At 39.7% G+C, this 12614-nt stretch overlaps 1 protein-coding gene across 3 annotated transcripts in view; it reads right to left on the minus strand.

The window, feature by feature from the left end:
* Positions 1 to 12614, minus strand: part of MYLK (myosin light chain kinase) — a 1710670-nt gene that overhangs the window by 1015849 nt on the left and 682207 nt on the right. For 2 of the 3 annotated variants that reach the window (XM_086957079.1, XM_086957080.1), the window contains exon 4: positions 5450 to 5527. The exons of the other annotated variant lie outside the window; for it this stretch is intronic. In XM_086957079.1, coding sequence (XP_086813205.1) covers positions 5450 to 5527 — 78 coding nt within the window. The remainder of the gene's footprint in view (positions 1 to 5449; positions 5528 to 12614) is intronic. 3 annotated transcript variants of the gene reach the window in all.

Below are 12614 nucleotides of genomic sequence, written 5' to 3' on the forward strand. Positions count from 1 at the left end.
TCTTCAGACTCTAATATAACCTTAGATACATTCAGTGTAAACAGACACTTACAGACTGTCACTCATCCATGGAGTTACTCACACACCTAGTCAGTCATGCCAAGAATCAATCACACCTCCATTTCCTCAACTATACAGTTATACACACCTTACTTATTCAAACATATACTAACACATATTTACTCTCTTATACAATCCCTGATACAAGTTCACAATGATCCATACAGCCACTCACACATTTACTGGCTCTTATGCACAGTTATTAATATATGTCAACTCTCACATGTACTGTGTCTTACATATGTACTTACTTTGACATGTAGCACTGAGATATCCATTCAATCACCAATACACTCATGCACACAGTCAACCGCCCATACAGCTGTTTCCACATGCACTTTTGAACCCATACATCTAGTGAATCAACTGCTCATACATCTATGCACAGAGTCATACACCTCCAAGCCACCCACACACACACTCAGTCTCCCATACAAATACTTGGGCAACCAATCAATAATCCATATAGTTACTCATATAGCTACTGATCAACACATGCAGCAGTTTACAGAACAACAGAAATAAAGATGCACAAATTAAGACAGTTTAGTCACTAACCCATGCACTCAGTGGGACACATTTAATCACTCTCTCATACAGTCAGTCATGCACCTACTAAATCCTTCATCCAGACACTTATACATTCACTCATTCTCCAATATGTAAGACATATTTTAACTTTACAGAAACATACAGTCACTGGATGATGTCATCAGTGATGTCATCAGTGATGTCACTGACCATGTCATGAATGATGTAATATGTGACATCATCAGCAGTGGATTGCGGGTGCGCGATATATAGTTAGTGCAACTAACTATATATGCGAATTTCAATGGTTTTGTGTGAGTAAAATAAGGTTTTGTAAATGCTAATCCCTAACTATATATGGTCTATAACCTATGGTTTTTTCAGTGAATATATATATATATATATATATATATATATATATATATATATATATATATATATACACATCATTTGGTTTGTGCAGTTTTTATGCTGTATATCGTTTGAACTTTTGTGCTGAGACTGTGATACTGGTCAGACTGTGTGTCCGGATGAGTTGGATGAGTGGTTTTGGCTGGTTTGGTATGTTTGATTGTTCTTCTTTTGGGGGAATGTGTGTATATATTATAAATATGTATATATAGAACATATGTAAAAAATTTGTGTCACGAGCATGATATGTTTTGTTATAATGTTCTTATGCATTAGAAAACTGTGTAAATAAAAATATGATAATATATTTTCAATAATTCCTGTTTGTGGGACAATGTTATTATACTTATTAATGTATGATATATTACCTCATTTAAACCAGATCTCAGTAAGAGGTGTTTGTTTCTGCACTCAACACAGCACTCCACTCTACTCTACTGTATGAGACGCCACTCCAATTTATTACAGCTACATCAACTCTATGCTATGCTACTTCAATGTGGAACACCGCACTCTATTCTAATCCACTCCTACCACCCTATTCCACTCTACACCCTCCACTGTACACCACTCCAGTCTATGCTATTCCACTCTATGCTTCTCCAATGTACAGTATTCCATTATACGCTATTTGACTGTATGCTACTCCACTTTATAGTAATCCACTGTATGCTACTGCAGTGTACACCACTCCATTCTACACTGCTCCATTGTATGACACTCTCCTCCACTCTATACAAGTCTACAACACTTCATGGCACTCTACAACATTCAACTCCACTCTATGGCTGTACACAGCACTGTCCGACTCTATACTCCACTCTATGCCTGTACACTCCAATGTTCAACACTTTATTCCACTTTTCTATACAACACAGCACTCCAGTCAACTGTACGAGACCCACTCCAATTTATAACACTTTACTGTCTGCAGTACACTCCACTCCATGCCACTCTAATCTATGACTCACCAATACATTCTATTGTACTTTACTCCACACTACGTCGCACCACTCCACCCAACTGTACAAGACTTTACCACACTCTACACTACTATACAACAATCTGCTCTATGCAGCTCCACTGTTTCGCACACTACTATATTCTATGCAACTCAACTCTACAACACTGTACTACACTGTATGCCATTTTCCAACACTTAACTCCTGTCTATACCCTTTCACTCCACTGTACAACACTGTAATATTTTGTATGCCACTTTACAGCACAACTCTACTTTAGTCCACTATCCGACACTGTACACAACTCTTTGAATGCCACTGCACCCCACTTTACTCCACTCTGACACTGTACTCCAATCTACTCCACTCGACCCCAGTTTATGACATTGTATCCTATAACACTGTATGCCACTGCACTATACTCCACTCTACAATGCTCCACCATCCGACACTGTACTCTACTGTATGCAACTCCACTCTACAACACTGTACTGGGCTCTATGCCACTATGGCACTTTACTCCACTAAATGCCCATCCACTCTATGCCACTGTACTACACTGTATGACACTTGACAACAAACCACTCACATTCTTTCTCTAATAATCCACTCCACTACATGAGGTGGTGTACTCCATGACACACCACTCCATGACACACTCCTCCACTGTACTCTACGGCACTTCAAGTTACAATTCTCCACTTTATGACATTCTACTTCACCCTACTCCACTCAAACACTCTACTCTAATCTATGATAGTCTATGACAATATACAACAGTGTACAACACTCTACTCTACTGTTCAACCCGCCATTCCACTGTACAAGATGCTGCTCCAGTCTACAATACTAGATGCCACAATATGAGACATCATGCCACTACACTATATAACAATATACTACACTGTACGATTCGCTACTACACTCTACTCCAATCTCCAATACTCCACTCCAAGACATTAGACTTTACAGCACTCTCTTCCACTGTACAGAACGACACTCCACATAACAATTCTCCACTTGCGACACTGGACTAAGATTTGAAACACAGTTTTATTAAAAAGAATATTAAAAACCATTGAAATTCAATGAAAAAACAAACCTCATGGTATGTTCTTCAACATCATGGATAATACCACCGTAACATTGGTGAGAAAATGTGCATGTTAGGGTCGCCAGTTACCTTAGTAATACGAGTTATAGTTTCTAGAGATATCTATAACTGGTGAATTGCAGTAGTTTTTTTAGTTTAAAATGTTGGCACTGACATTTACATCTAACTAACTATAATGTCACTTTAACCTTTACTTTCTTTTCAGTGAACATATATATAAATATACATATATATCTTTTAAAAACTCTAAAGCACTCTCCAGGAGCTGATAACCCCATTAGGAGAGAGGTACAACACATTTCCGCTTCGCTGAGCCAAGTCTATTAAAGTGGCTGCAATCCCCTGCTCTGTCGCTCTAGTAGGCGGCCTTGCAGAACATAACGCACATCCTGGTGAGTGTCTGGCATAGGATGAGTATGGAAGCATACACTTACACTATAAATTCCATTGTATAGATTAACAAAAGGAGGATCCCAAGCATTGCATGTGTACAGTACACTTCAGCATGGACACAATGCATGCTTTTTAGAGAAATAAAAACAAATCTCCTGTTTTGCACCTGTTACGAGAGGTATTATTTTTTTACTGCTATGCCTTGTCTGGCTATCTTGGTAGATCAGGCTTAACCTAAACCCAAGTAATGCCCTAGTAACACCCGCTTTGATGCAAAGCTGCACAGACTGTGTTCGCACTGAGAAAGCCCTTTCCATCACAATATACCTTTTTCACTGGAAATCAATACTGTGCACAACTTTGCATTACTTTAGACTGGCACAGGGCCTTAGAAAATCTGGGTTTGAGATATAATTGTAAGGTCTTGTTATACTGATTGAAAGAGGGGCCTTACTCAGCCACCAGATATCAATGAAGCTACATGAACTCTTTCATATTTATTGGTACCTTTTTCAGTCACAATGCTATGCAGAGTGACCTAGAGCACTAGGTCACTCTGTATAGCATTGTGACTGAAAAAGGTACCAAGAGATCTAGCACCACCCCTAGAAATCCATCCTCTTTATCCATATTCCAAGGGAAATCGCCCACAACAAAACATGTAGTGATTTACCAAAGGCAAAATTCTGATTAGTAAGAGCAATAGTAAGAGCAATAGAAGTTATTTGCAAGAATTGTAGAATTCTCAATAAGTTTACCTTGAAAAGCAGAAGGAAATACAACTCACATCCTGGTTTTACTAAGAAAGTAATAAGTGGTAACAAGTCTTCATGTGTAAGCTCTTTCAAATGTTCAGCAAGAAAAATGTCATCCCTGTCACCAGTCCACTTTTGTGTTCCAACCAGATCACTTAACACCTAAGTTGAAGTTTCTGGAGTTCTAAAGTACTAAGAGCTTTTTTTAAAGACTTTTGTGAAGATCAATGACGTATTCTCACTCCCAAATTTATCAATACCGTCAGCATCGGTAAATTTGGCAAGTGGGAATAGAATGATGTTCTGATGATGGTCATGAGAGGTGCTTCAGAAATCTGGATGCACCACGCAGCACAAACCTACTATAGCAGCGCCAGCCATCAAAAATATTACATTCTGACCAACAGAACCTCATGAATAAGTTTTGCATTTTTATAGACTTCACGGGGCAGTGAATGTAAAGCTAGTGCCCACATCGCACAAAACAGATTCCTTTTCACAGTTGGTCCATCACTAATCTTTACCCTGACTTAGATGTTCACTTTTGCTGTGTTTATACACCATTCAGGTCAAAGGGGTGCTACAAGGGACTTGATTTATAGAAACTAATAACTCAGTTGGGAGTCGTATAGGAATATCACACTCCAGTGTACAAGAAGGGTATCACATATACAAAAAATTCAAACAGTAATTAATCATTGGAAGGAGAAAGAGACACGGAGAAAGTTAAAAGTATGTTCATCAAAATTTTTTAAAAATTCAATAAAGTAATAAAGTAGTGTTTATACACCAGCACCTTCCAAGAATCTTAGGAGGGTTGCACCATGATACATAATAGTTTCAGATAAACAAATCGGGTTGTAACATACTTTCGTCAAACCAAATAAATACATAAGAGCATAAATGAATAAATACATGTCTTTCCATAGCCCTTATGATTGTGCCCTAAGAATTTACACCATTCCCATACCGTCCAATGATTGTCCACCAAAGAATATAATTTAACGCATGCATGTGCCACTTAGCCCACAAGCACCAAGAAAGTCATGTTCAGAATTTAAATCAATGAATGTGAAGATTTGGTTAAAGCACTGTGATTACATAATTTACCACCGATTAGACAACCTCATAGTGCAGAAAGATGGATCTTGCAGAAGGCAAAGCTGTAATTTGTGTAGCCAGACCAGTGGCTGGCTTGTTATAGAATTCCGGCATTTACCTACCCTGTTGCATAGGTTTTTGCTTTAAGATCTGTTTCCGGATGCTCAACATGCTTTCAACTTCCCAACCAAATTGGGAATCTAAATGGAGTAGAATGAAAAAATGGTTAATCTTCATTCATTGAGCTTCCCAATAATTCTTTTGAGCAAATGTTTCAAAAAGAGCAGTAAGTGCAATATTGGGGTGAAGGAGGCATTTTGCTTAGCTGAGGAAAGGCAGAATCAGCATTGTTTCTGACAAATCTTCTCTCTCGGGCCGGACAGGCTATTATTCCACCGGGAATTTCACTGGTTTTGAATGTCTAGGGGGCATCCCTAGTGCCCTTTCTTTATCGTCCTAGGCTCCCAGAGGTTAATTGCAGCGTTAACTGGAAGGCGTTATCAAGAGAGAGAAAAACGAGGGGACGAATGAGAGAGAAAGGGGTGAGAGAAGAGAAAAGGTGAGAAAAAAATAGCTGGATGTAAAAAGAGATTGTGCGAGGAGACAAAGGGAGCAAGGCTGGTTTGTTCATTTTTGCCAAGGCTGCTTTTGGTTCCCCAGTCTGGCACTGTTCTCTCTGCCAAACAAAATGCATCTATGATTTCTTGTAATATTTCAGTACTCTAAGTGATTAAACCCACTGCTTGCTCTTGGAAGAATATGTTCATATCCAAATGGTTAACCATATACATTGGAAAACTGAGGGGAGAAAGTACATTGAATAAAACCTAGAAAACGTAGGAGCCACAGGGAGTGCTTTCCCCATGTCTCCACAAATGTGTAATCTGTGACCAAGCCTATTTGTGACTTTGCTCATTCAGGAAAAGTCAACCATTACATTACCAATTTACAGAGGAGCGTACAACAAAATAAGAGGTCCTATGGAAGAGACAATCTCTTAAGCCACAAGTAATTGGGAGCACAATAGGGCACTGCCTTATGTAGGAGCACATTTTAAATGAATCTGAAGCAATAAATGCAAAACATTTTGATTGATCAAAAATGTAAAGAATAAAACATTCGAGTTGAAATTCTCATTTCAAGTTTGTGCTGCACATTTAAAGAAGGATTAAGTACACGCGTCTTATGACAAACCTGAAATAAATGCAAAAACATTCAATCTGCACATTTACTGATAAAATAAGAGGCAGTGCAGTTACGTGGTTTGTGTTAATAGTGTGTAGCTCAAATGGACATAGCTTTTATTCATCCCTGCATTTATGGATCAGGTGCAGGGCTTTTGGATGGCTTCATGGGTCTTTATTAGGCACACAAGGTCACACTTGACCACTGTGATATAAAGTGTGGCGCTCCTCTCTGCATTCAGGCTATTGAATAACACAAGTGCTGCTTGACAGCATTAACACAGACATCAAGGAGCGAAGTACATAAGATGCACTGGCACAATTTTGAGGTGCCATTTCCAGATTTCAAAGATGTCAATGGTACAAGTGCAAATTTAGCACCACCATTTTAATCCAAAATTTTAACTGATGGACCGGAACAACATCTCTTAATGGTGGTACAAACATGCACCGTCATTTGTGAAAACTACATAATATAGTCCAACTGTTGAATATTCAATTCAGGATGGTCCAACAACTGCCAAATTGGATATGCTGTTATTTATTTAGTGTCAGGCCCAAATGCTTTTTCTACAGTGTAGGTCAACAATAGATTCTTCATTACCTAAACCGAATTTGTCCTTAATCTGTTAGAAAACTACCACACCACCCCTATAAGAGTAAATGGATTAGGCCCTAGATTATTTCAATAAAATTGATTATTGTTTAATAAATAAAAAATAAAAAAACAACAACTTGGATGTGAGGCCTGGGCGGACTTCGGCTACGCTGAGTTCCGCGAGCAGCGGAGTGCTTTACATCACACTGTTCACACTGATTTTTAGCACCTGGTGTTTGTCAGCGCGAACAGCATCACGCACAGCAAAAGAGGGTGCGCGCCTTCTTTTTGCTACTCGAGTATAAGTCCTACTCAAGCGGCAACTTCCTCAACGAAAAGGAAGGTTTCTCAATGCGAGCGGTAGCGACCATCTGCGACTTTCCGTGTAGATAAATCTCACTGGGAAGCGGTCTATCGTTGGATTTTCCTTGGTCGCCAACTTACTATTGGCAAGCACGAGCTAAGAAAAAACTCTGCTACATGGAGCGGAGTTTTTCAGAACTCTACGAGCTCTGTGTAGTGCGAAAGAAAGAAAAAGGAATGATAGAAAAAAGGAATGATAGAAAAAAGGACAGAAGGAATTAAAGAAGAAAGAAAGAGGGAAGACAGTAAAATAGGAAAGGAAATAGACCGCTTCTTGAGAAACCGGCAACAAGCATCAATACCATCCATGTGCCGGATAGAGGTGTATAGACTGCATACATCAAGAGAAATTAGAAAATAACTTTCCTGCCACACACAGTTCTTAATCTTATTAATGAAGTCTCTGCTGTCCCTGAGAATAACCGGCACATGGATGGTATTGATGTTTGTTGTCGGTTTCTCAAGAAGCGGTCTATTTCCTTTCGAGACCACACTGAAATGATTCTAAAAATGATGTTGTTTTGTCTCGAAAACAATTTTTTCATCTTTAATGAGGTCTATTACAGACAACGACAAGGGACTGCGATGGGAACTTGTTTTGCTCCGAGTTTTGCAAATCTGTTCATGGCAAACTGGGAGCAACGTGTGGCTGAAACTAGTGTACTATATCGCAGCCATGTGAAAACCTGGCTGCGATATATCGATGACCTATTTATCATCTGGGATGTCCTAAATCATTGGCAGAAGATTTCATCCGTGAGCTTAACTGTAATGATCTTAACCTCAGTCTGGAAGGGAAAATCAGTAATTGCTTTATGGAATTTCTAGACTTGAAAGTGGAGGTTGCAGATGATAGACTTGTTACAAAACTGTTTCGGAAAGCCACGGCAGGTAACACCTTGCTTCATGCTGAGAGCAGCCACCCGAAATCCCTTATACGCAGTATCCCCTTTGGCGAGTTCCTCCGGGCTCGGAGCAACTGCAGCAAGGATGAAGATTTTGTAATTGAGGGGGAATGTATGAAACAACGCTTCAGGGAACGTGGTTATAACCCACAGGTAATAGAAGAAGCCTTTGTGAAAGCGAGCAAAATCACCCATGAGTCTTTGCTAGTCCCAAATGTGAACAAACCCATGGGACAGGAGGTCATTAGGTTTATCTCCACATACCATGCGAGATCATGGCAAGTACAGAACAGCCTCAAAAAACATTGGAATGTGTTGCAAACTGAACCCACGTTAATTGAGGTGGTAGGCAGTAATCCCAGTATTACGTATCAGAAAGCTGATTCCCTTAAGGATAAACTGAGTAAAAATGAGGTTAACATCAAACCCAGGAAGTCTAGTGAGATACAGGGCTTTTTTGCATGCATGAAGTGTAAAGCTTGTAAATTTAGTAACAACGTTAAATCAGTTTACTACCCAATAGAGGATAGAGAAAAAATCATTACACAGAACTTAACCTGCCTCTCGGACTATGTGGTATACATTCTGGTCTGCCCCTGTGCTAAGAAATATGTGGGGAGCACAATGTTCCCTGCAAAAAAACGCATTCTAGAACACATGAGGGCAATTGAGAACAAGGATCAAAGTTCGCCAGTAGCTCGCCACTTTGAAGAACATCATAGAAGCAATCGCAATCTATTAAAATTCTTTGTGATTGACAAGATTCCAACTATGAAGAGAGGGGGTGACAGAATACGTAGGCTGCAACAATTGGAAAGCAAATACATTCTTGACTTAGATACACGCATTCCAGGAGGGTTGAATTCTGAGGAAGAATTGAAATGGCATTTGGGAGATTAACCTGTGTTGTGTTAAACTGTCTGCATACATGTATATATTAGATGGTTGTCCTCTTAGGCTCCTAGCAGTGATTCTCTTGTTTTTAAATCACTTTTATATTTGATTTGTCTTACACTTTACAGTAAAATGCTTTTGGCCGTCTGAACTGTGATAGTAGCCCTTCTGATTTAGACATTCTTGTTTTTTCAACAGGTAACTTCACTACCTGAAGATTTATTCATGCAGAAGATGTAAATTCCCACTTGGGATCTAAGGACACATTGACTCAATATTCTTTGACTTATTATCTTTTGTTCAAGATCTTTATTGGATATTTTACCATAGCAGTATCTTGCAAATGTTTTTCCCACTGGGGATTGGTATATTTACAAAGTACTTAAATTGGTACTGCTATTTGATCAGAAATGTTGCCAAAAGCACTATGCAATGTAAATCTTTATTAGCAGTTATATATATTTTTTGCTAATATATTGCCATGCGTGCTTAGAATGTCCATATATGTTTTCAGCTCTGGCATGCTACAGATTTACCATGCTAAGATGGCCGCGATGTTTATTTTGTGCACGTTGTCCTTTGTTTATGTTTACACAAGGAAGTGTTTTTGAAAACTTTATTTATTGTGTAATGTTCTAACACTATTCACCCGTGACCAAGGCGAGTGATCGCTGAAACGCGTTGGGGGTTTGGTTCCATGCACTGTCCTTCCATGCTGGAAATAAATTGAATATCCACAAACTTTTGTTGGATGGCTTAACTTCATGGTGATTATTGCTGGATTTCCGAGTGCATTCACGCTATGGTTTTGAGCGTGTGGTGAAACGCGCTATATATATATATATATATATATATATATATATATATATATATAAATAAATAAAGATAATTTTTGAGTGATAAATCATGTGTGGAGCAATATTACTAATATGAAAAAAGGCTGCCCTCTGCAACCATCGAACTACAGGCCCATTAGCCTGATAGATATCCTGCAGAAAGTATTTGGGCGGATACTCCTGGATAGATTTCAGTTATGGGAAGGGGAAAAAAGAGATCCTGAGTATTTTACAAGTGGGCTTTAGAACAGGTACATCTACCATCGATCAGATCTTTCCGCTACAGGTCCTTTTTTGGAAAACAGTGAGTGTGGAGGGTGGCAGCCTCTACCACATTTTTGTGGACCTGCGGGCCGCGTTCGATCTGGTCCCTAGGGACAAACTGTGGAGAGTCCACCATGAACTCGGTATGCCACATTACCTTCTGGGAGTATTGATCAGACTACACTCAGGAAACTTTGCGCAGGTTAGATGTAGAAAAGTGGGAGAACTGTCGGCACGTTTTCCAGTGTAAAGGGGGGTATGCCAGGGATGTGTGCTGGCTCCCACTCTCTTCTGCCTCTATATTAACGGGCTTGTTAAACATCTTTTGGGCATAAAGAATACGGATGCCCCGAGACTAGTCACAGGAAGAGTGCCTGCACTAATGTTTGCGGACGACACTCTTCTGTTGTCTCAAACAGCTACTGGTATCCAACGCATCCTTGATGGCTTTGCAGATTTTTGTGCCCTAAGTGGGCTGGAGATCAACCTGGCCAAAACAAAGTTCATGATTTTTAACCCTCTGAGGCAGACGCGACCAAACCCGGCCCTGAACGGTACACCCCTTGAGAGAGTAAAAACCTTTAAATATCTAGATATTACTCTTGAGGAACACTTGGGGTGGGACGTACAGTTAGCCAAATCTGCATTGAAATTGACACAGACTGTGGGTGGGTTATCCAAAATGTATAGAACATCTGCCTCTAAGCCAGCTGCCCCCATTGTAGAAATATAGAAGGTACAAGCAAGAGCAGCCGCATTATATGGGGCGGAACTTTGGGGACACTACCGGCCAAAAAGTTTGGCAAGGGTTGAACATTCATTCATGAGAGATTTGTTTGCCTTACCTGTTAGTACCCCCCTGGTCCCATTAAGGCTTGATCTTGGGCTTCTCCCCGTGGAAGAGGAACTAGCCCTGAGGCCTCTAATCTACTGGAGAAGACTCTGGTCGGTTCCAGAGCTTGCCCCGTACCGTGCAGAGTTTCAGGAGGTATGGGCTGTATCCAGGTCAAAGAAAATTCCATGGCTATCCCATATTAAGGATCTGTGTGTACGGATCGGTGCTCTTGAGCTATGGGAATCTCCGGAGTTAGCCTGTGCGGCCTATCCCAGGGCTGATCTGGTGAAAATGTATAGGTCCCACAATTTGTTGACTCTTCATGCCAGCACGATTGCTGGGAGATTGACAACCCAAATCCTCGATATAAAAGTAGAGTATAAGAAGGAGGAATTTCTCGACATAATCTACCCTGCCCAAGCGAGAAAGCTGTATTTGCAATTAAGAATGGGCAGTTTGCCACTAAGGTCACTGACCAGTAATTGTGATGCAAACAAAAGTACCGTGTGAATACCCAGTGGAAAATGAAAGTCATGTATTTTTCTTTTGTCCTGCATACGGGTTGTCTCGTAACCGTTGGGTTAAGCCTATCTGCAGGAATTTGGGATTTCACAAATGCGAAAATGCACTTAGAGTACTATTGCAGGATAACCATCCACCTATCGTATTTGCCGTTTCCCGTTTTTTACATGGTATGTGGATCAAACTTAGAACCTTTATAATGATCTGAACTTAGATTAAAGGTTTCCACAGATGTTATGAATTGCTTTGATAACTCTTTAGATGGTTTAATTCTATTTTTAGTCATGAGTGTTTTGTTGTAAATAGGTGTATATAAATGAATTGTGTTCTTAGCTTAAATTATGTATTATTCAAAAATGATTTTTAATGTTTTATTGTCTGTTTTAACATGTACTTTTATGGCCCACTGTGGTCGAAATAAAGTTATCAATGATGATTAATATGATTACTTCTATGCCAGGGTCATTGTAGCCGTAGCTGGCATGCATTACCTACTTATTGGCATTCCAAATTGACAAAACCTTTTTTTTTTACATTACTGCTGGAAACCCTCCTGATGTACTGGGGTGGTCTCGGATATTAATGTTGGACTTGGTGGTTACTAATGTAACCTTGTCTGTGGTCTCTATTACAACACTAATAATATTTGTAGAATGCAATGATTTTCGTTTAACATGAGTAGCTCTTGGTACACAGAGGGTGGAGACCCCTCCTTTAAGATTTTTGAAGTGGGTCAGGCTACTATGCAAGGAAGGAGGGAGACAGAAGACCTTTAAAAATGTAAGAATCCCCCCTGTTTCCTTTCTGCACCACTCTTACACAAGGATGTGCACAGATAGGAGTTTTTCATCAGACAGGTGGGGAAGTCCAGCTATTTGTCCTTTAA

The sequence above is a fragment of the Lissotriton vulgaris genome, chromosome 2_1 (genome assembly GCF_964263255.1).
Source record: "Lissotriton vulgaris chromosome 2_1, aLisVul1.2, whole genome shotgun sequence".
Classification (NCBI taxonomy): Eukaryota; Metazoa; Chordata; class Amphibia; order Caudata; family Salamandridae; genus Lissotriton; species Lissotriton vulgaris.